Here is a 23,267-nt window from a genome sequence, read left to right as displayed (position 1 = left end):
TGCCAAGTTGACTCTTCTACAGTCCAAAGAAGCTTGATCAGGAATGGTCTTTGTGTAAGGGTAGCAGCCAAGAAATCACTTTTTTCTGAAGGAGAACAGCATAAAAAGCTAAGATATGCTAAAGCTCACAAAGATTGGAATGAAGATTAGTGGAGAAGAGTATTATGGAGCAACAAATCCAAGCTGGAAATTTTGGGGTCCAGTCATCGAGAATATTTGAGAAAAAAGATTTGGAGAGAGACAGAAGAATGAATACATGCAGCCTTCAGTGAAACACGGTGGAGGGTCTGTCCTGGTTTGGGGCTGCATTTCTGCCATTGGTCTTGGTGATATTGTCAGAATTGATGGGATCATGAATGTTGAAAAGTACAGACAGGTTTTAATTCATAATGCCATTCCTTCTGGAAAGTGCCTGTTTAGGAATTGTTAATTCACTGCTAATTCAGTGATATCATATTTGGAGAGAAAAACAGCTGATAAAACACTGACAATAATGGACTTCACAGACTCCAAACCTGAATATTATAGAGGCAGTATGGGATCACTTGGACAGAGAAAGAGGTAAAAGACAGCCTGAATCGAAAGAAGAACTCTGGGAAGTGCTGAAAGAAGCCTGGTATAATATACTAGAAGATTAATTACTTCAGAAAATTTCAGGACAGTCTACCCAAAAGAGTTTAAGATGTGCTTAATGCCAAGTGACGTCACCCTAAATACTGACTTTTGCCTATAGAAGCCATTTTATTCTGAAAATAGTTTATTATTATTATTATTATTATTATTATTATTTTGTTTTGTGTGCATATTTCCTGTATTTTCTGTTTGTATCTTAATAAAAAGACTGGAAAATAAATATGGATGGTCATTAAAACTTTGCTAAAACAACAAAGCTAGTGGCAGCCTAAGACTTTTGCACATTATGAAACATACATACCGTACAATATAACAAATACAGTACAACAAGAAAATTCTCACTAAATAAGGGTGCCAACCAGGCTTGTAGCACTCGAGTCCAAGACTCAGACTCGAGTCTGACTCGTGCCCTAATTTTAAGGACTCGTGACTTGACTTGGACTTGAGCACTGATGCCTTGGACTTGGACTCAGACTCGTGCATTAATTGCATTTGGACTCGTAAATTGGAGATGAGGTCTCAGATTTTTTCTTTATTTTTTGTAACATGCCATAATAATTTGGCGTAAGATATTTATATCTACATTAATTTTTGTACTAATTTCGTGCAAGAGTATCACACCTGAGCACCTTAGCATGTGCATCAGATAGACTCTCAGGCGCACTCTGGACAGCGCGTACACCAAGCGGACTCTCGCACCCGCGCTGTAAACTACTCACACCTGCACAAGATTAAGGCACAATCAGCGCGCCTATATAAAAACTGTGAAAATGCACTTACTTTCTGAAGTATTGAGTTGCATTGCTGACACATTACCGAGCCTTATTTCCTTGTTTGGTTTCCTGATCCCTGATTTCCTGTTTCTTGTCTTTGATTCTGCCTAGTCCATGATGGTCTGTTTGTGCCTCGGTCAACCTACTGCCTGTTTCACTGTTTTACGATTTTGCTTGCCATTCTGGATTGTTTACCTGTCTTCACTTGTATTAATAAACACACCTTTTGCACTTACATCCATCTCCCAACCATCTCTGACAGAACACTTTGCACTCCCTGACAAAGAGAATGCACATTCACCTGTTCATACGTCATGTTCAGGAACAAACTAATGTTAATGGCGCTAAAACAGCCACCGTCAAATGGAAGAAAAGAAGAAGAAACCTTTATTCATCACATGCACACTTCAAGCACAGTGAAATTCATCCTCTGCATTTAACCCATCTGAAGAAGTGAACACACATGCACACACTCAGAGCAGTGGGCAGCCACACCAGAGTGCCCAGGGAGCAGTCAGGGGTCAGGTACCTTGCTCAAGGGCACCTCAGCCCAAGGCCGCCCCACGTCAACCTAACTGCATGTCTTTGGATTGTGGGGGAAACCGGAGCACCCGGAGGAAACCCACGCAGACACGGGGAGAACATGCAAACTCCACACAGAAAGGCCCTCGCCAGCCGCTGGGTTCAAACCCGGAACCTTCTTGCTGTGAGGCAACCGTGCTAACCACTACACCACCGTGCCGCCATGGTCTTTGTAGCGGTCAGAGCAGGTGGGTGGAGCACAGAAGTACAGCAGGACAGAACTGAGTTCCAAAAACTATTTATTATTTCACTTTTCAGTCAAACACACTCTCAGTTACCCAGACACACACACACACACACACAAGTCGTCTGGTGCGGGAGAGCGCTCACTTCCTCTGCTCTCTCTCTCCTTATATAGGGCGTGGTTGCTGGGAAGACACACAAACACAGGTTAATTGCTCTCAGGTGAAGTGATTCTGCCACTTACCTTCCCTGACTCCGCCCTCCTGTCACAGACCGGTGCTTGACCACGCCCCCGTTGCCACATACCCCCACTGCCCGACTCAGGCCGGGCGCCCATCCGGCCTGCAGCCGACTCCCCCCCCCCCCTTGATGGGAGAGGAAGTCCGCCACGACCATCTGCACCCCCGGCCTGTGGACCACCTTGAAGTTGAAGGGTTGGAGTGCCAGATACCAACGGGTGATCCACGCGTTGGCATCCTTCATGCGGTGGAGCCACTGGAGGGGCGCGTGGTCCGAACAGAGAGTGAAAGGGCGCCCCAGCAGGTAGTAACGGAGGGCGAGGACCGCCCACTTGATCGCCAGGCACTCCTTGTCAATCATGCTGTAGCGCCCCTCACGCACTGACAGCTTCCGACTAATGTACAGGACCGGGCGGGCCTCCCCCTCCACCTGCTGGGACAAAACGGCCCCCAGCCCTCTGTCCGACGCATCCGTCTGTAATGTAAAAGGGAGAGAGAAGTCAGGGGAGTGTAAAAGTGGCCCCCCACACAGTGCAGCCTTTACCTCAGAGAAAGCCCGCTGACACTGCTCCGTCCACTGGACCGGGTCTGGCGCCCCCTTTTTAGTGAGGTCAGTCAGCGGGCTGGTGACGTCCGAATAATTAGGTATAAACCTACGATAGTAGCCAGCCAGCCCCAGGAACTGTCTCACCCCCTTTTTGGTCTTGGGCCTCGGGCAGGCCGCAATCGCTGCTGTCTTATTAATTTGGGGACGCACCTGCCCGTTGCCCAAGTGGAAGCCCAGATACCGTACTTCCACCCGCCCAATTGCACACTTCTTTGGGTTGGCAGTGAGTCCCGCCCGCCTCAGCGACCTAAGGACGGCCCTCAGGTGTTGCAGGTGCCGCTGCCAGTCATTACTATAAATGATAATATTATCTAAATATGCGGCCGCATAGGTGGCGTGGGGCCGGAGGACCCTGTCCATCAGCCGCTGAAACGTAGCAGGCGCCCCAAACAGCCCAAATGGAAGTGTGACGAATTGGTGTAAGCCGAACGGTGTGGAAAAGGCCGTTTTCTCCCGGGATAATGGAGTCAAGGGGATCTGCCAATATCCCTTTGTCAAATCCAGTGTCGAGTAAAAGCGAGCCGTGCCTAGTCGATCGAGCAGCTCATCAATACGAGGCATTGGGTACGCGTCGAATTTAGACACCACGTTGACTTTTCTATAGTCCACACAGAACCGGACCGAGCCGTCGGCCTTGGGAACCAGGACCACCGGGCTGCTCCAGTCACTGTGGGACTCCTCGACGATGCCCATTTCGAGCATGGCCTGAAGTTCTTCCCGAACCACCTTTTTTTTGTGTTCGGGTAGCCTGTAAGGGCGGCTACGCACTACCACCCCCGGGGGCGTCTCTATGTGGTGTTCTATGAGGTTAGTGCGACCGGGCAGGGGCGAGAACACATCCGAAAACTCGGCCTGCAACTGGGCGACCTCCGTGAGTTGGGTCGGGGAGAGGTGGTCTCCACAGGGGACCGGAGAGGTACGTGATGCCAATGTCCCTTTTTGAACCTCCGGCCCCAGATTCCGCCTTCTCCGGAACTACCGACACCAACGCCATGGGGACCTCCTCATTCCAGAGTTTCAGCAGATTGAGGTGGTAGATCTGTAGCGCCCCACCCCTGTCTGTTCGCCTCACCTCATAGTCGACGTCCCCGACTCGCCGTGTGACCTCAAAGGGCCCTTGCCACTTGGCGATCAATTTGGAGCTCGATGTGGGCAACAGTACGAGTACTTTATCTCCTGGTGTGAACTCTCTAAGGCGCGTACCCTTGTTGTACAGGCGGGTTTGCCGTTCCTGGGCCTGCCGCAAATTCTCCTGAGTTAGGTGGGTGAGCGTGTGGAGTTTTGCGCGCAGGTCCATAACGTACTGAATTTTGTTTTTACTTTGCGAAGGTCCCTCCTCCCAATTTTCCCGCAGCACGTCCAGGATGCCGCGTGGCTTACGCCCATATAATAATTAGAACGGGGAGAACCCCGTGGAGGCTTGGGGGACCTCTCGCACTGAGAACAGCAAGGGTTCGAGCCACTTATCCCAATTACGTGCGTCCTCACTTACGAATTTCTTAATAATATTTTTGAGGGTGCGGTTGAACCGTTCCACTAAACTGTCCGTTTGTGGGTGATATACGCTGGTGCGGATCGGCTTAATCCCCAATAACCCATACAGTTCGCGCAGTGTTCGTGACATAAACGTAGTGCCTTGGTCAGTCAGAATCTCTTTCGGGATTCCGACTCGGGAGATGACATGGAAGAGTGCCTCTGCAATACTGCGTGCTGAGATATTGCGCAGAGGCACTGCTTCCGGGTATCGCGTTGCATAGTCCACCAGAACTAATATAAAGCGGTACCCTCGTGCTGACTGATCTAATGGCCCGACGAGATCCATCCCAATTCTCTCAAACGGGGTCTCGATTAACGGTAGAGGGCGCAAAGGCGCTTTTGGAATGGCCACTGGATTTACTAACTGGCATTCGCGGCATGCCGTACACCACCTACGAACATCGCCGCGAATCCCCGGCCAATAGAATCAGGCCATTATTCGGGCTAGTGTTTTATCCTGCCCTAAGTGTCCAGCCATGGGATTAAAGTGAGCCGCCTGGAATACCAATTCCCGGCGGCTCTTTGGAATTAAAAGCTGCGTAACTCGCTCTTTAGTTTGAGTGTCCTGCGTCACTCGGTATAATATATCCTTCATAATCGCGAAGTAGGGGAAGGACGGGGTGGCGTTCGGCAGGAGCGTTTGACCATCGATTACTCTCACTTGGTCAAACGCATGCCGCAGAGTCTCGTCTCGCGACTGCTCTAATGGGAAATCCGCGAGGGATTCCCCAATAGAGAGAGGAGGGGCCGGCGGCTCCTCACTCTGATGCGGAGATGACGTAGACGGCTCTGTGACAGCTGCTCCCGCCAAAGCAACACCGGGACCTCCCCCTGTCAAATGGCAGGACCCACTCTCTACTAGGCGCGTCATTAAACCCCGAAATCCCGGCCAATCAGTCCCCAAAATTAAAGAGTGGGTAAGGCGAGGATTAACCGCCGCCTTCACTATAAATTTTTCCCCTCTGAAAATAATGTGGACCGGCACCAAAGGGTAGCGGTGAACATCCCCGTGCACACACAACACCCTCACCCCTTGTGCTCCCCCCAATGCCTCGTTTTGAACCAGGCTTTGGCGAATTGAGGTCTGATTACAACCAGAATCCACCAACGCCTGATATGTAGCCCCTTGGATACTCACCGGTATGCGATACGCTCCGGCCCGATCGAGGGCGGCCTCTGGCGCGTCAGGGATCCGAACCACCGCGCCCACTTCCATTGTCGTGCCCTGCTGTTGAAGGTGGCCCGGCTCCCCGCAGCGCCAGCCAACCGGCCCGGGCTTTCCCTCTGCACCGGTGATCTGGGTTTCACTCACCTGAGGTGGGGGAGAGACAGACACAGAAGGGAGAAACGGGAGGGCACCGCGGGTGCGGCGGGCCGGCTGGGGTGGGGCCGGCCCCCGCCTCCGCGGTGGGGGAATGGGGTGAGGACGGGACACAGGAGGAGGGGGAGAGAGAGAGAGAGAAGAGGAGAGAAGAGAAGATGTCCTCTGCTGTCCTGCCGCTGGGACAGCCACCAAATGGTCCTCCGCCAGCTCGACTGCCTGATCCAGCGACGCCGGGCGGTGGCACCGGACCCACTCCACAGTTCCTGCTGGCAAGTGAGCGACGAACTGTTCCAGTGCCACCTGGTCGAGGATTCCTTCGGCGTCGTGGTTGTTGGCCCTCAGCCACCGCCAGCAGGCGTCCCGGAGCTGCTGGCCAAACGCGAACGGCTGGCCAACTTCCTCCAAGCGCAGCGCGCGGAAGCGCTGGCGCTGCTGTTCTGGAGTGCACCCCATGCGCTGGAGGACGGCCCAGCGGAGGTCCGCATAGGCCAGCCGGCGATCGGCAGGGAGCTGTAGCGCGGCCAGCTGTGCTTCTCCCGTGAGCAGGGGGAGGAGGCGCGCCGCGCGCTGCTCCATCGGCCACCCCGAGGCTTCGGCGACTTGCTCAAAGAGCGTGATGAACGCCTCGGGGTCATCCTGCGGGCCCATCTTGGTGACAGTGAGGGGAGACGGGCCCGCAGTAGGAGCGCTGGTGGACCCCGCCGACGCGAGGAGGTGCCTCAACGCCTGTCGATCTTCTTGTTGGGCCAACACCAGGGCCTCGAACCGCTCTTCTTGCTCCTTTTGGAGGGTGAGTAGCGCCTGGTGCTGGCTTTGCTGGGCCGTGGCAAGGGCGTGGACTAGTTCAGCAAACGGGGAGGACTCCATGGGGCTGTGAGGCTGCTGTGCTCCAGTTCCCGGGTTTCGGCACCACTGTAGTGGTCAGAGCAGGTGGGTGGAGCACAGAAGTACGGCAGGACAGAACTGAGTTCCAAAAACTATTTATTGTTTCACTTTTCAGTCAAACACACTCTCAGTCACCCAGACACACACACACACACAAGTCGTCTGGTGCGGGAGAGCGCTCACTTCCTCTGCTCTCTCTCTCCTTATATAGGGCGTGGTTGCTGGGAAGACACACAAACACAGGTTAATTGCTCGAAGTGATTCTGCCACTTACCTTCCCTGACTCCGCCCTCCTGTCACAGACCGGCGCTTGACCACGCCCCCGCTGCCACAGTCTTGTTCTTGGACTCAACTTGGCTCAATAGTGGACTTGACTCGGACTCGACTCAACATTTTTTGCAATGACTTGGACTTGACTCAGACTTGAACACTGGGGACTCAAGACTGGACTCAGACTCGAGGTTTAGTGACTTGACTACAACACTGGTGCCAACTCATGTTGTTGCCATCCATCTTTTGTAGACTTTTGAGATCAATATGCTGTAAGTAAATGTACATGGGGTGTTTGCTGGCAACTTTCTAGTTGAAAAATATTAACCATATAGCAATATCCTCAATATAATAACTGTAATTTAAATTTTGTTTACAGTATTTTTAAAAATAGAACCAGGTACGTTAGTGCACCTGCTCTGAAATCCCTTTCTGCCATATTTACACAAATGATATTCAAATGCCAATAGGACATTATTAACCAACAGCAATATCCAAGTATATTAAAGCATAATAATAATAATAATAATAATAATAATAATAATAATAATAATTTATTAAGTTTATATAGTGCCTTTCTCAAACTCAAGGTCGCTTTACATAGGTCAGAGAAAACACCACATAAAATAAAAAATAGCATGTCACTATAATAGTCTAGAAAACTTTTAACTGTGAAAATTTCCCATTTCAGTAGATGATGTGATTCCCAGTGCAACAAGCACTGCTTGTGATCTGTTTCGTTCATGTCATCTGCTTTTGTTTATGTTTTGACTTGTGCCCATTTTGTTTTGAGTCTCATCGCCTCCCCTTTCCAGTAATTGGTCCGTTACCTAATGTGTGTACCTGTTCTGAGCTTAGCCTTTAATGAGTTTGTCTATTTATCCTGCTGTTTATGTCTTATTACATTTTTGCTTTGTTAAGGGTAATCCTTGTTTCCCTAGTGCTTTGTTTTCTGTATTCTGTGTTGCACATTCAACTATCTTACAATAAATGGATTTCTATTTAAAGGTTGTAGCACCTGAAGAGGCAAAAATGTCATTAACATTCAAAGCTCTTTGTGTTTGTTGTTAACCCTTGTCCTTAGTCTGATCTCTCTCTCTCTCTCTCTCTCTCCCCATCAGAACCTATGATTGTGTAATCACAGCCCTTGAATAACAGTTTCTGATTGCTCATAAACCCAGATTGATTGCTTTGCAGATTTTTGGTTGGCCAAATGACTCACTTTGGTGTGCGTGTGTGGGGGCCATGGGCCTAAAAAGGGGTGGGGGTGGGAGGTATGGGGGACTTAGAAATAGGTTGTGAAAATGAACTATGGTGGGTTCTAGTGTATGTCAGTAGGTGCAATGCTTGTATGTCTGAGACTCACAGTCCAGCCCCCTCCATCCGTGCTCATATCACAGTAGACCTGAAACCCTGCGGGGTAATGAGTGGGAAACACCGAATATACACCATCTTCCCGCTGACCACTTCCATGTATATCACTACAGTCACGAGGACGGGAGCCTAACAGAGAGAGAGAGAGAGAGAGAGAGAGAGAGAGAGGTACAAAAAACAAGGATATTTAGGGCCAGTTTCACTTTAGAAATTTGGATTTTTTGAGTCTCCTTTAAATGTTTTACTCATGGTTTTTAAATGACAATGCAGCTCACATGTCATGTGTAGCTGTCTTTTGAAATTATGCATTTTGGAAGAAAAATTTTTAATTTACACATAATGTCCATCATCAAACTCTACATTACTGGAAAGGGCACCTTCATCAAGTCTTCTTCAAATTATGGAAATAAAAAACAGATCTCTGACCCCCTCCAGAAAACAAAACAAAACAAAACAAAACATAAAACTAGAAGGGTACTAAGCAGAGTACATACCTCTGCCAAGGCACATATCAACATCAAAATCAAATCACTTGAACCTAGGATAATACTAAAGCTGTACATCAAATTTCATCAAAATCAAATCAGTACTTTTTGAGTTATGTTGGGAAGAGACAAAAATAAATAAATCCTGGATATACAGTGGTGCTTGAAAGTTTGTGAACCCTTTAGAATTTTCTATATTTCTGCATAAATATGACCTAAAACAACATCAGATTTTCACACAAGTCCTAAAAGTAGATAAGGAGAACCCAGAGAACAAATCAGACAAAAATATTATACTTGGTCATTTATTTATTGAGGAAAATGATCCAATATTATATCTGTGAGTGGCAAAAGTATGTGAACCTTTGCTTTCAGTATCTGGTGTGACCCCCTTGTGCAGCAATAACTGCAACTAAACTTTTCCGGTAAATGTTGATCAGTCCTGCACACCGCCTTGGAGGAATTTTAGCTCATTTCTCTGTACAGAATAGCTTCAATTCAGGGATGCTGGTGGGTTTCCTCACATTAACTGCTTGCTTCAAGGTCCTTCCACAACATTTTGATTGGATTAAGGTCAGGACTTTGACTTGGCCATTCCAAAACATTAACTTTATTCTTCTTTAACCGTTCTTTGGTAGAATGACTTGTGTGCTTAGGGTCGTTGTCTTGCTGCATGAACCACCTTCTCTTGAGATTCAGTTCATGGACAGATGTCCTGATATTTTCCATTAGATTTCGCTGGTATAATTCAGAATTCATTCATTGTTCCATCAATGATAGCAAGCCATCCTGGCCCAGATGCAGCAAAACAGGCCCAAACCATGATACTACCACCAATATGTTTCACAGATGGGATAAGGTTCTTATGCTGGAATGCAGTGTTTTCCTTTCTCCAAACATAACACTTCTCATTTGAACCAAAAAGTTCTACTTTGGTCTCATCCATCCACAAAACATTTTTTCAATAGTCTTCTGGCTAGTCCACATGATCTTTAGCAAACTGCAGATGAGCAGCAATGTTCCTTTTGGAGAGCAGTGGCTTTCTCCTTGCAACCCTGCCATGCACACCATTGTTGTTCAGTGTTCTCCTGATGGTGGGCTCATGAACATTAATATTAGCCAATGTGAGCGAGACCTTCAGTTGCTTAGAAGTTACCCTGGGGTCCTTTGTGACCTCGCCGAATATTACACTCCTTGCTCTTGGAGTGATCTTTGTTGGTCGACCACTCCTGGAGAGGGTAACAATGGTCTTGAATTTCCTCCATTTGTACACAATCTGTCTGACTGTGGACTGGTGGAGTCCAAACTCTTTAGAGATGGTTTTGTAAGCTTTTCCAGCCTGATGAGCATCAGCAACACTTTTTCTGAGGTCCTCAGAAACCTCCTTTGTCCATGCCATGATATACTTCCACGACCGTGTTGTGAAGATCAGACTTTGATAGATCCCTGTTCTTTAAATAAAACAGGGTGCCCACTCACACCTGATTGTCATCCAGTTGATGGAAAACACCTGACTAATTTCACCTTCAATTTAACTGCTAATCCTAGAGGTTCACATACTTTTGCCACTCACAGATATGTAATATTGGATAATTTTCCTCAATAAATAAATGACCAAGTATAATATTTTTGTCTCATTTGTTTAACTGGGTTCTTTTTGTCTACTTTTAAGACTTGTGAAAATCTGATGTTTTTGGTCATATTTATGCAGAAATATATAAAATTCTAAAGGGTTCACAAACTTTCAAGCACCACTGTACATACATCTTTGGATTTTAATCAAAATCTAATTGATTGTTCCTTGACCCATGGCCCGGCAGCACAGTGGTGTAGTGGTTAGCACTATCGCCTCATAGCAAGAAGGTTCTGGGTTCAAGCCCAGTGGCTGACAGGGGCCTTTCTGTGTGGAGTTTGCATGTTCTCCCCGTGTCTGCATGGGTTTCCTCCGGGTGCTCCGGTTTCCCCCACAATCCAAAGACATGCAGTTAGGTTGACGTGGGGCGGCCTTGGGCTGAGGTGCCCTTGAGCAAGGTACCTGACCCCTGACTGCTCCCTGGGCACTCTGGTGTGGCTGCCCACTGCTCTGAGTGTGTGCGTGTGTGTTCACTTCTTCAGATGGGTTCTGGGTTCAAGCCCAGTGGCTGACAGGGGCCTTTCTGTGTGGAATGTCCATCTTCTCACAACACAGGAAGGTGGATTAAACATTATGGAAGGAATTAATGGAAACCTTATAAAAACACTTATGAATGTGATGCGTGAAAGATACAAGCTGCTTTACTCATATGGATGGTTGTAGGCATGCAACAGTTCTGCTGTGGAATTGATTAATTCTGCATAACAACCTCAGGGTATCAGGTTCTTTAGTTTGAGTTCGTGTCTGTGCAGGGTTTTGTCTGTGTTCTACATGTTCTTCTCAAGAGAGTTTCCTCTGTGTTCTACCACTTCCTCTCATTTCCCAAAATCATGCTGGTAGGTTGTTTTGATATTAAGTTGCCCTAATAGCGAAGGTACTGGTGTCCAATACTTGGTTTACTGATGCCACATGGCCAGTGATCCTGGGATAGGCTCTGGGTGCATGATGATGAATTAAGCATTCACTAAAGATACATCGGGATGCTAAATGTGGTTGATTTGGGTTCTGTCTGAGTTTTTGTACAGTAGAGCCACAAAGTCGATGAAGATTTGTTTCATGAAGTATATACAGACATCTACCAATGTGGCACTTAATTAAAAATTTAAAAAAATATTATTATTTTCAATATATGCTTGATATAAATGGTAACAACATTATACTTGAAGTAACAGTGTTAATTAAATATTGATTACATTACGTATGTCAGATGCGTGAGGGAGGCAGATGTATATGCAGAAGTGTTTATTATAATACAGTGCGACCTATACAAAAGGTGCATGAAACACACACAAAGAAAACAGTCCAAATCGGCAGGCAAGGTCATGAACAAGCAAACAGGCAAAGGGTCGATTGAGGTGCAAACAGAATGTCGTACAACCCTGATTCCAAAAATGTTGGGACAAAGTACAAATTGTAAATAAAAACGGAATGCAATGATGTGGAAGTTTCAAAATTCCATATTTTATTCAGAATAGAACATAGATGACATATCAAATGTTTAAACTGAGAAAATGTATCATTTAAAGAGAAAAATTAGGTGATTTTTAAATTTCATGACAACAACACATCTCAAAAAAGTTGGGACAAGGCCATGTTTACCACTGTGAGACATCCCCTTTTCTCTTTACAACAGTCTGTAAACGTCTGGGGACTGAGGAGACAAGTTGCTCAAGTTTAGGGATAGGAATGTTAACCCATTCTTGTCTAATGTAGGATTCTAGTTGCTCAACTGTCTTAGGTCTTTTTTGTTGTATCTTCTGTTTTATGGTGCGCCAAATGTTTTCTATGGGTGAAAGATCTGGACTGCAGGCTAGCCAGTTCAGTACCCGGACCCTTCTTCTACGCAGCCATGATGCTGTAATTGATGCAGTATGTGGTTTGGCATTGTCGTGTTGGAAAATGCAAGGTCTTCCCTGAAAGAGACGTCGTCTGGATGGGAGCATATGTTGCTCTAGAACCTGGATATACCTTTCAGCATTGATGGTGTCTTTCCAGATGTGTAAGCTGCCCATGCCACACGCACTAATGCAACCCCATACCATCAGAGATGCAGGCTTCTGAATTGAGCGCTGATAACAACTTGGGTTGTCCTTCTCCTCTTTAGTCCGAATGACACGGCGTCCCTGATTTCCATAAAGAACTTCAAATTTTGATTCGTCTGACCACAGAACAGTTTTCCACAGACCATTTTAAATGAGCCTTGGCCCAGAGAAGACGTCTGCGCTTCTGGATCATGTTTAGATACGGCTTCTTCTTTGAACTATAGAGTTTTAGCTGGCAACGGCGGATGGCACGGTGAATTGTGTTCACAGATAATGTTCTCTGGAAATATTCCTGAGCCCATTTTGTGATTTCCAATACAGAAGCATGCCTGTATGTGATGCAGTGTCGTCTAAGGGCCCGAAGATCACGGGCACCCAGTATTGTTTTCCAGCCTTGACCCTTACGCACAGAGATTCTTCCAGATTCTCTGAATCTTTTGATGATATTATGCACTGTAGATGATGATATGTTCAAACTCTTTGCAATTTTACACTGTCGAACTCCTTTTTGATATTGCTCCACTATTTGTTGGTGCAGAATTAGGGGGATTGGTGATCCTCTTCCCATCTTTACTTCTGAGAGCTGCTGCCACTCCAAGATGCTCTTTTTATACCCAGTCATGTTAATGACCTATTGCCAATTGACCTAATGAGTTGCAATTTGGTCCTCCAGCTGTTCCTTTTTTGTACCTTTAACTTTTCCAGCCTCTTATTGCCCCTGTCCCAACTTTTTTGAGACGTGTTGCTGTCATGAAATTTCAAATGAGCCAATATTTGGCACGAAATTTCAAAATGTCTCACTTTCGACATTTGATATGTTGTCTATGTTCTATTGTGAATACAATATCAGTTTTTGAGATTTGTAAATTATTGCATTCCATTTTTATTTACAATTTGTATTTTGTCCCAACTTTTTTGGAATCGGGGTTGTAGGCAAAACGAGGACGAGAACTAGGAACAGGAGTTGAGAAACCAGGAAAACCACAAACACGGGAAACAAGGCTCAGTAATGCGCACTGAACATTGTGTAATACTCCGCATGGTCCTTGCATCAGCGCAAGGACCATGCAAATTGGCCTTAAATAGCCCAACACTTAGTTCATTAATTGAGAACAGGTGCATCTTGTTCACGGGGTGCGTGCTGGAGCTCACTCGGCGCGCCTTTTGGTGCACACGCCACAGCACCCAGGACTGACACATTACAATTATATAAAGAATTACAACAATAACAATAATTACAGAATTATAAAATAATTATCATTGACTTATTTAGTATAGCCCTTTTGGTTTTCTGCACTAGTTTTCTTTTGTATTAAATGTACCAAAATATTTATTATTATTATTATTATCATTAATATAGATGAAAGTATATTTCCATAATGTCTTATGGGTACATTTCTCAGAAATAAAACTGATAAGTACATTAAAAAATACATAGATGAATAAACAATAAACAAACAAATCAAAAGCTAATGATGAAATATCAGTGCAATGGCTGTAATGGACAAAAATATCTGAAACAAAAAGCTTTTACCATTAGCACAGCCTTTGAAACGAGATCCTCTGACTGGAGCTCTCTGCAGGTCAGCTTTCACACGAGTCTTCAAGCCTCCATTCTCCTTCTGCATGGAGTTCAAAGCATCACTGACCGAGTTCACCACCTTCACCATGTTAAGCTGGCTCTCTGAGAGCAGCTGTAAAATACACGCAGACAAACACACAAGATCAGTTTAGACTGTGAGATCAAATTTTATTGGTTTATCACAAGAATATTTTTCTCTGATTGTTTGTACCTTTAATGTATAATAAGTGAATGCAGGACAATACAAATGCTTTAGAATGCTCATGAATGGATGAGTTTATATAAGATTACAAAGCCATATGTCTTGTTTTCACAGCTTTCTGCATTTTAACATTCTGATCATGTTAGACTGCTATGCTACACCCATGAATGAAAATATAGGGTGTTTCAAAAAAAATTTGACATCATTTCACAATCTAATAACTTTGCCAAATCTCGTTTAATTGACCTCAAATTTTAACAGCATGTGTGGAAACAGGTCAAAATTTTATGTTTAATGTTTTTTGTTTTTATCTTTTTCGGTATAGAAATGCCATTCACTGGAAAAGAAAAGGCATTTTGTGTGTTAGAGTACGCTCAAACACAGTCGAACAAAACTGTGCTGTCTCATTTATGAGAGAATTCTCTAAAAATGCACCAACTGCAATGCAGATTTGGACATGGCACAAAAAGTTCAAAGAGGAAGGCTGTCTGTGTGTGTCTGTGTGTCTGTGTCTCAGGCGGTGCGCATATTGAAAATTTGTGAAATCGTTTGTGGAATCCACAAACCTTTGATTTCTCATTCAACTTTTGAGGAATAAATATTATATTGCTCAACATTAAGCCTGTTCAGTTTCATTTGCCTGGACTATGTAATTTCTGGGATATTTACATCTCAAATAATATCACATTTTTGAAACTGTACTTTCTGTTAACTCAGTGTGTAATATTAAGTACGAGCTTAAGTATCATTTTGGTTAAGCTAAAACACTGTTGAACTTATGTGGGCTGTTTGTACTATGTTAATAAAACGCTCAACCACTGTAAACCCTGATAAGTTGAGTTTACTCAAACAGTGTTTGGAAACTGGTTGCCTTGAAATTTATAGTACATTAAACTTCAGATGTCTTGTAAATGTAAATTGCTTTACCATGCAGCATGAACTAACCATTTTAAGTTTTTTGTACTTAAAAGCCTGATAAGTTGTATTTACTCAAACAGTGTTGGGAAACGGGTTGCCTTGAAATTTATAGTACATTAAACTGAAATATGTTTATTTGATTGAACTTAATATTTAAACTTTCCTAGAATTCATCTTTAGTGATTATACTTTACATTTTAACTTAACAAGAATTCGATTTACCTGTTAAAGCAATAAAACAAATGACAGTGTATAAAGTTTTTCCATTGCATTTGTATTTTATTAACAAGAAGTGCACAATAAACATTGAAACATGAAACATGTTTTTTCTTTAACCAGATATGTGCTAACATTAATACGTAGCCCCTTAACATTCCCCGTACTGCCAGCGGGACGCTGTATACTTACATTATCCGAAAAGTTTTCAAAAAAAAAAAAGTGTCTCATTCCAAATCCAGAGAGCTCTCCACAGTGACAAAAGCAACTTAGCCAACAGATGAAAATGACGTGAAATTGGTAAAATACCACCTGTAACTATCAAACTGTAAAACACGCGATTTCCACTGCTCTTAAAGTTAAAACAAACATTCCCACCGACAGTCAGGATCCAAAATACTAAGTTCAGAGAAGAAACGTTGGCTGAAGCTCACTCTGAATTTTACCAAACCTCACGTAACTGCTGCTGATCTGTGAAAGTTAAAATGGCGGCTTCACAACTCTGCGCAGATTAAAAAAAGAGGCGTGGTCATGACTAAAACTTAGAATTTTAAGGCCATTCAACTTAAACTTATTAACACTTTTGACTATGTGTACAAATTAGTAGAATATACTTAATATTTTTTAGTAATGCAATCAAACTTAATTTTTTACGTACATTGTAATTAAAACATTTAATTAAATACAAAGTCCGGGCTTACAGTGTATCATTCCTGATTCCCCATCTTTACATAGCAGTCTTCAACATACAGATGGATACAGTGAGCAAATCTGATGTACCTATGGAACTCAATGGAGAGCCACTCTTGGGCTTTACAAGAGTGTTTTTAATCAATGTTGAATATTTGTAGAACATTAATGCCAATTAAGCCGGTATGTCTAGGCTTTTAGCTGCACTGGTGGTGCACTGGTAAGCCCTGGTGGTACAGTGGTAAATGCAAGTGGGGTTTGCATTTTCTCTCCATGCCTGCATGGGTTTCCTCCAGGTTTCCTCCAATTTCCACCCACAGTCTAAAGACATGCAGATTAGATCAACTGACTACTCTAAATTGCCCATAGGTGCAAGTGTGAATGGTTGTTTGTCTCTGTGTTAGCCCTGCATTAGAGGACTTTCACTGACATCACAGATTTTTGTTTATCATGTAGCATCTGCCATATAGACTGGCAAACAAAGAAACAGCAATGACAATTAATAATGAAAATTGAGTCAACTGCAGTCAGTACAATCTCTCTGAAATTATTAAAAATTTATTTTATACCAACAGATCGCATTACATCCAAAAGCTGAAACATACAGACATCACAGATCCATATAATTTACCCACAAATGTATTTATTTATAATTTATTCTGCATATTGCTCTCTCTCTCTCTCTCTCTCTCTCTCTCTCTCTCTGTGCGTACATGTTCACTGCTTCAGATGAGTTAAATGCAGAGGAGGAATTTTGCTGTGCTTGAGTTGACATGTGACAAAAATAAAGGCAGCTTCCTTTTCTTAATTTACCCACAAATGTATTTATTCCACTTGAAAAGCATTCGGCAAACCAGCTACCAGATTTGAGGCAGTACGATATCCTGAAGGATTTAATATTTGGATTTCTAAATACACCGGAGATGCGAAAGGCATACAAAAGTACAGATGGTGGTGCACCTAGACGCAGTGGCTTTGTGCTCTCCAACTCAGAGTTTGTTTTTTCCATCCTGTCTGGTTAAAAACACCTATAGCCGGCTGGATATTTTATCGATAGGACAAAAGATCGAGGGAAGCTTGTCATACGACTTTCTCCGGATCCACAACATTCTGGATGACATCGCACAGACACCGGGCTCTCTGTGGATTACAATCCCAGCTTCAAGGAGCCGGCGGCTGCGCAGAGAACATAAACAAAAGAGGGTGTGCTGAGGCGATGTGCTAGTGAGGCTAAGGAAGCAGCCGCACAAACCACCGCTTCCAAGCATTTTCCTCTCTAATGTGAGGTCTCTTGTGAACAAGCTGGATGAGTGAAAGCTGCGGATTGCAACCGATAATCTTATTCGGGGCTGCTGCATTCTGCTGATCACGGAGACGTGGTTGAATCCACTCATACCGGGCACGGCTATTGAGCTAGCAGGCTACACACCACACTGGCAAGACAGGTCAGAAAGCTCCAGTAAGAAAAGAGGAGGGGGGCTATGCATTTATGTAAATAACAGCTGGTGCATGAATTTCACAGTAGTCACTAGACACTTCTCTCCGGATGTGGAGTTCATGACAATTAAATGCAGACCCTTGTACCTCCCCCATGAGATTAATGCTGTACTACTCACTGCTGTGTATATAGCACCAGATGCTAATGCTAGCTGGGCTCTGGGGCTTTTGCACAACACCATCAGCAACAAACAGAACAAGTATCCCGAGGCTGCTCACATCATTTCCGGGGACTTTAATCATTCTGATCTGAAAGCAGTCTTCCCCAAATTCCATCAACACAAAGTGTACAACCAGGGGAGAAAAAACACTGGACAAGTTGTACACAAACATCAGACAGGCCTACAGGGCTAAACCCCTAGCACACCTTGGCCAGTCTGATCACATGTCCCTGCTTCTGATCCCTGCATACACCACCCTCCGGAAACAAGCTCCCATTACGACCCGGACTGTTAGCACATGGCCTGAGGATGCCTCCCTCCAGCTACAGGACTGCTTCCAAAGAACCGACTGGGAGATTTTTTCTCACCAGGACCTGGAGAACCACACTACAGCAGTCCTGGATTACATCAGGTTCTGCACAGACAATGTCACCAGGGACAAACGTATAAGGATTTATCCCAACAGGAAGCCCTGGATGACAAAGGAGGTCCGGAGCCTGTTGAAAGCCAGGAACACTGCTTTCAGGTCAGGGGATAAGGCACTCTACAGTGCAGCTAGAGCCAACCTGAAAAGAGGCATCCGTGAGGCCAAGGCAACATACAGAAGGAGGATAGAGGACCAGCTCAGGAGCAACAACACCAGGCAGGTGTGGCAGGGTGTCCAGCACATCACCAGTTACAGATCCAGCAACCCCCCGCCCATGGAGGGAGACTCTTCTCTGGTAGAGGAGCTGAATATCTTCTTTGCCCGCTTTGAGGTGACACCAACAGCAGCTCCATCACAGCCGCCTGTCCACAGCAGCCTCACACTCACAGTAGAGCAGTGTGAAGTGAGGCGGGTGATGAGGAAGGTGAACCCAAGGAAGGCTGCGGGACACGATGGTGTGATGGGATGGGTGCTGAAAGACTGTGCGGCTCAACTGGCTGGAGTCTTCACAAGGATTTTTAACCAGTCCCTGTCTCAGGCCATTGTCCCATCCTGCCTTAAGTCCTCAACCATTGTACCGCTGCCAAAAAAAACTTAACATCAACACCCTGAATGACTACCGCCAGTGGCACTTGCACCTGTCATCATGAAGTGCTTTGAGAAACTGGTGCGGAGTCATATCCTTGCCTGCCTGCCTGCTGAGCTGGACCCTCTTCAATTTGCTTATAAAGCAAAGAGATCCACAGAGGATGCTGTATTCACAGCACTTCACGCTGCACTGACCCACTTGGAGCAGCAGGGGAGCTATGCCAGAATGCTCTTTGTGGACTTCAGCTTGGCGTTTAACACCATCCTTCCACAATGACTGGTGTCCAAGCTGGTGGACCTTGGGCTTCCAACACTCACCTGCAGCTGGATATTGGACTTTCTGTCAGGCCACTCCCAGAGGGTCAGGCTGGGTTCCCACACCTCCACTGCTCTCAGCCTGAACACCAGCTCGCCACAGGGTTGTGTACTTAGCCCACTCCTTTACACCCTCTACATGTATGACTGTGTCTCCACCCACCTTAGCAACAAGATTGTAAAGTTTGTAGATGACATGACCATGGTCGGACTCATCTCAGGCAAGGAGGGTGAACTAGCATACAGGGACGAGGTGGAGTGGCTGTCAGAGTGGTGCGAAGTCAACAATCTGCTCCTCAATACCACCAAAACAAAGGAGCTGGTTATTGAGTTTAGGAAAAACAAAGCTGACATCCAGCCACTCATCATCAATGGGGCCTGTGTGGAGAGGGTCCCGGTGTTCAGGTTTCTCGGCATTGAGCTGGAGAACGACCTAACCTGGAGTGCCAACACCAAGGAGCTGCTGAAGAAGGCGCAGCAGAGACTATACTTTCTGAGAATCCTCAGAAAGAACTGTCTCCCCCAAAATCTGCTCTGGGCCTTCTATCACTGCTCCATAGAGAGTATGCTCATGTACAGACTTTGTGTACGGTGTGGCAGCTGCACATCCTCAGAGAAGAAGGCGCTCCACAGGGTCGTTAGGGCAGCAGAGAAAACAATAGGCTGCCCCATCCCCACCCTGGAACAGATTTACACCTCTAGATGCCGCAGGAAAGCAATGGACATTTCAAAAGACTCTTCACACCCCAGTCATTGTCTCTTCCAGCTTTTGCCATCAGGCAAGAGATACAGAGCAATGAAAACCAGGACAAACCGTCTAAAAAGCAGTTTTTATCCCAAAGCAATCATGGCTTTAAACTCAAATATGCAATAGAACTATTCTTGGCCAATGTGCAATATATGTATGTATGTATGTATGTGTGTGTGTGTGTGTGTGTGTGTGTGTGTGTGTGTGTACAACCCCGATTCCAAAAAAGTTGGGACAAAGTACAAATTGTAAATAAAAACGGAATGCGATGATGTGGAAGTTTCAAAATTCCATATTTTATTCAGAATAGAACATAGATGACATATCAAATGTTTAAACTGAGAAAATGTATCATTTAAAGAGACAAATTAGGTGATTTTAAATTTCATGACAACAACACATCTCAAAAAAGTTGGAACAAGGCCATGTTTACCACTGTTACCCCTTTTCCACCAAATCAGTTCCAGGGCTGGTTTGGAGCCAGTGCTGGTGCTGGTTCACAACTCGTTCAACTTGCGAGCCAGCTGAGAACCAGTTTGCTTTTCCATAGCTCGCGGGGTTAAGCGGAGCCACGTCATTACGTCGCTGCATACGTCATTACGTCGCTGTATATGGAAGTTACGGCACTGCGTTTGCATAAACCTTGGCGCGAATATCAAAGCAAAAACAACACGGAAGAAGCAGCAGCGGCAACAACAACAATAATAATAAATTACTTTGCGTTTGTACAGCTGCTGCTTCTCGTCGCTTAAAAATGGCGATCTTTTGTGGTCTTGTTATTGTTGTTGGTCTTAACAACTCCGCCCCCCCGCTGACGTAAGCGGTTCTTTCCTCTGGCTGAGCAGAGAGTTGGTGCTAGCCTGGAACTGGTTTTTCTGGCCCCAGAGCCAGTTCTTTGTCAGTGGAAACAGAAAACCCGGTTCCAAACTAAGCACTGGCCCCGAACCAACCCTGGAACTGCTTTGGTGGAAAAGGGGCATGTGAGACATCCCCTTTTCTCTTTACAACAGTCTGTAAACGTCTGGGGACTGAGGAGACAAGTTACTCAAGTTTAGGGATAGGAATGTTAACCCATTCTTGACTAATGTAGGATTCTAGTTGCTCAACTGTCTTAGGTCTTTTTTGTCGTATATTCCATTTTATGATGCGCTAAATGTTTTCTATGGGTGAAAGATCTGGACTGCAGGCTGGCCAGTTCAGTACCCAGACCCTTCTTCTATGCAGCCATGATGCTGTAATTGATGCAGTATGTGGTTTGGCATTGTCATGTTGGAAAATGTAAGGTCTTCCCTGAAAGAGATGTCGTCTGGATGGGAGCATATGTTGCTCTAGAACCTGGATATACCTTTCAGCATTGATGGTGTCTTTCCAGATGTGTAAGCTGCCCATGCCACACGCACTAATGTAACCCCATACCATCAGAGATGCAGGCTTCTGAATTGAGCGCTGATAACAACTTGGGTCATCCTTCTCCTCTTTAGTCCGAATGACACGGCGTCCCTGAGTTCCATAAAGAACTTCAAATTTTGATTCGTCTGACCACAGAACAGTTTTCCACTTTGCCACAGTCTATTTTAGATGAGCCTTGGCCCAGAGAAGACGTCTGCACTTCTGGATCATGTTTAGATACGGCTTCTTCTTTGAACTATAGAGTTTTAGCTGGCAACAGCGGATGGCACGGTGAATTGTGTTCACAGATAATGTTCTCTGGAAATATTCCTGAGCAAATTGGAAATATTTGTGATTTCCAATACAGAAGCATTGCATTGTGATGCAGTGCCGTCTAAGGGCCCGAAGATCACGGGCACCCAGTATGGTTTTCCGGCCTTGACCCTTACACACAGAGATTCTTCCAGATTCTCTGAATCTTTTGATGATATTATGCACTGTAGATGATGATATGTTCAAACTCTTTGCAATTTTACACTGTCGAACTCCTTTCTGATATTGCTCCACTATTTGTTGGTGCAGAATTACGGGGATTGGTGATCCTCTTCCCATCTTTACTTCTGAGAGCCGCTGCCACTCCAAGATGCTCTTTTTATAACCCAGTCATGTTAATGTCAAAGTCAAAGTCCTTCCCATGCCTTACAGTACCTGGTATTCCTAGGCAGTCTCCCACTCAAGTACTAACCAGGCCCAACCTGTATGGTGGCGCATCGGGCGGCGCCGATCTCCGTTTCCATAGCCCTTGGCCTCTCGCCTATTACATAGCTAGGGTTACAGTGGGGGGCTAGTCCTCTGGTAACCACGAGAGTTTAACTCCCCATGCACATCTGTATTGCAGCGTGCCTTGCCAGATGGTAGTAGGTACCATTTTTATGATGGTCTTTGGTATGACCCGACCGTGAATAGAACTCACGATCTCCCGATCGAGAGGCGGACACGCTACCACTAGGCCACTAGTCGGTAGTCATGTTAATGACCTATTGCCAATTGACCTAATGAGTTGCAATTTGGTCCTCCAGCTGTTCCTTTTTTGTACCTTTAACTTTTCCAGCCTCTTATTGCCCCTGTCCCAACTTTTTTGAGATGTGTTGCTGTCATGAAATTTCAAATGAGCCAATATTTGGCATGAAATTGCAAAATGTCTCACTTTTGACATTTGACATGTTGTCTATGTTCTATTGTGAATACAATATCAGTTTTTGAGATTTGTAAATTATTGCATTCCGTTTTTATTTACAATTTGTACTTTGTCCCAACTTTTTTGGAATCGGGGTTGTATATATTTTCTTATCAGTGCAATCCATGTACATATAGAACCATGCAATAGATTTCTGTTTATATTCTGTTTATATCATTTTACCAGTGCAAGTCTGTATACTTTACTATTTATTTTTATACTTTATTTGTTTGGGCGTGTTACGGCGCCCCCTAGGGTCCAAAGGACCAGAGCGCCAACATTTATACAATAGACTTAAGTGAGAAAAACAGACTCACATAAACAACAATTTTAAGGTGCAGATTAAATTTTATTAGTGCTACACCAACAAAAGCAACCATAGGCGGAAAATGAAGGGTTTACAAATCTAAATGGCGACACCAAATCAAAAGAAAAAACAACCAAAAAAACCACCACCAATAACAGGTGCTCACAAAAGCACCTCAAATTACAAAATAGGGGGTGGTGTCACCATTAAACTAAACATAGGGCAATGTGGCTAACAGAAAAACTAATGTGTGCCAAAAAAAATGTACACCCCAGGGCAGATCTACGTAAACCTCACCCAACGCCCCCCCCAGGAGCTTAAAACAAGATAAACTAAAAATAACAATATACACAACTCAACTAAAGTAAGGCAAAAATAACGACTGGTCAGAAAAAGAATCACAACACATCAAAAGGATACAACA

The 23,267-nt window shown here is 44.8% G+C and overlaps 1 protein-coding gene across 2 annotated transcripts in view; it reads right to left on the bottom strand.

Annotated features, from left to right (window-relative positions):
- Positions 1-23,267, bottom strand: part of fibcd1b (fibrinogen C domain containing 1b) — a 596,411-nt gene that overhangs the window by 186,674 nt on the left and 386,470 nt on the right. Inside the window, exons 4-5 of one of the 2 annotated variants that reach the window (XM_060912640.1) lie at positions 14,101-14,260; positions 8,399-8,535 (exon numbers count right to left, since the gene is read on the bottom strand). In XM_060912640.1, the coding sequence (XP_060768623.1) occupies positions 8,399-8,535; positions 14,101-14,260 (297 nt within the window). Of the gene's footprint in view, positions 1-2,550; positions 7,303-8,398; positions 8,536-14,100; positions 14,261-23,267 lie in introns of those variants that run through there. The other variant, XM_060912639.1, reaches the window with a different exon arrangement.

The sequence above is a fragment of the Neoarius graeffei genome, chromosome 28, assembly GCF_027579695.1.
Source record: "Neoarius graeffei isolate fNeoGra1 chromosome 28, fNeoGra1.pri, whole genome shotgun sequence".
Taxonomy (NCBI): Eukaryota; Metazoa; Chordata; class Actinopteri; order Siluriformes; family Ariidae; genus Neoarius; species Neoarius graeffei.
This window is presented reverse-complemented; position numbering and strand designations above follow the sequence as displayed.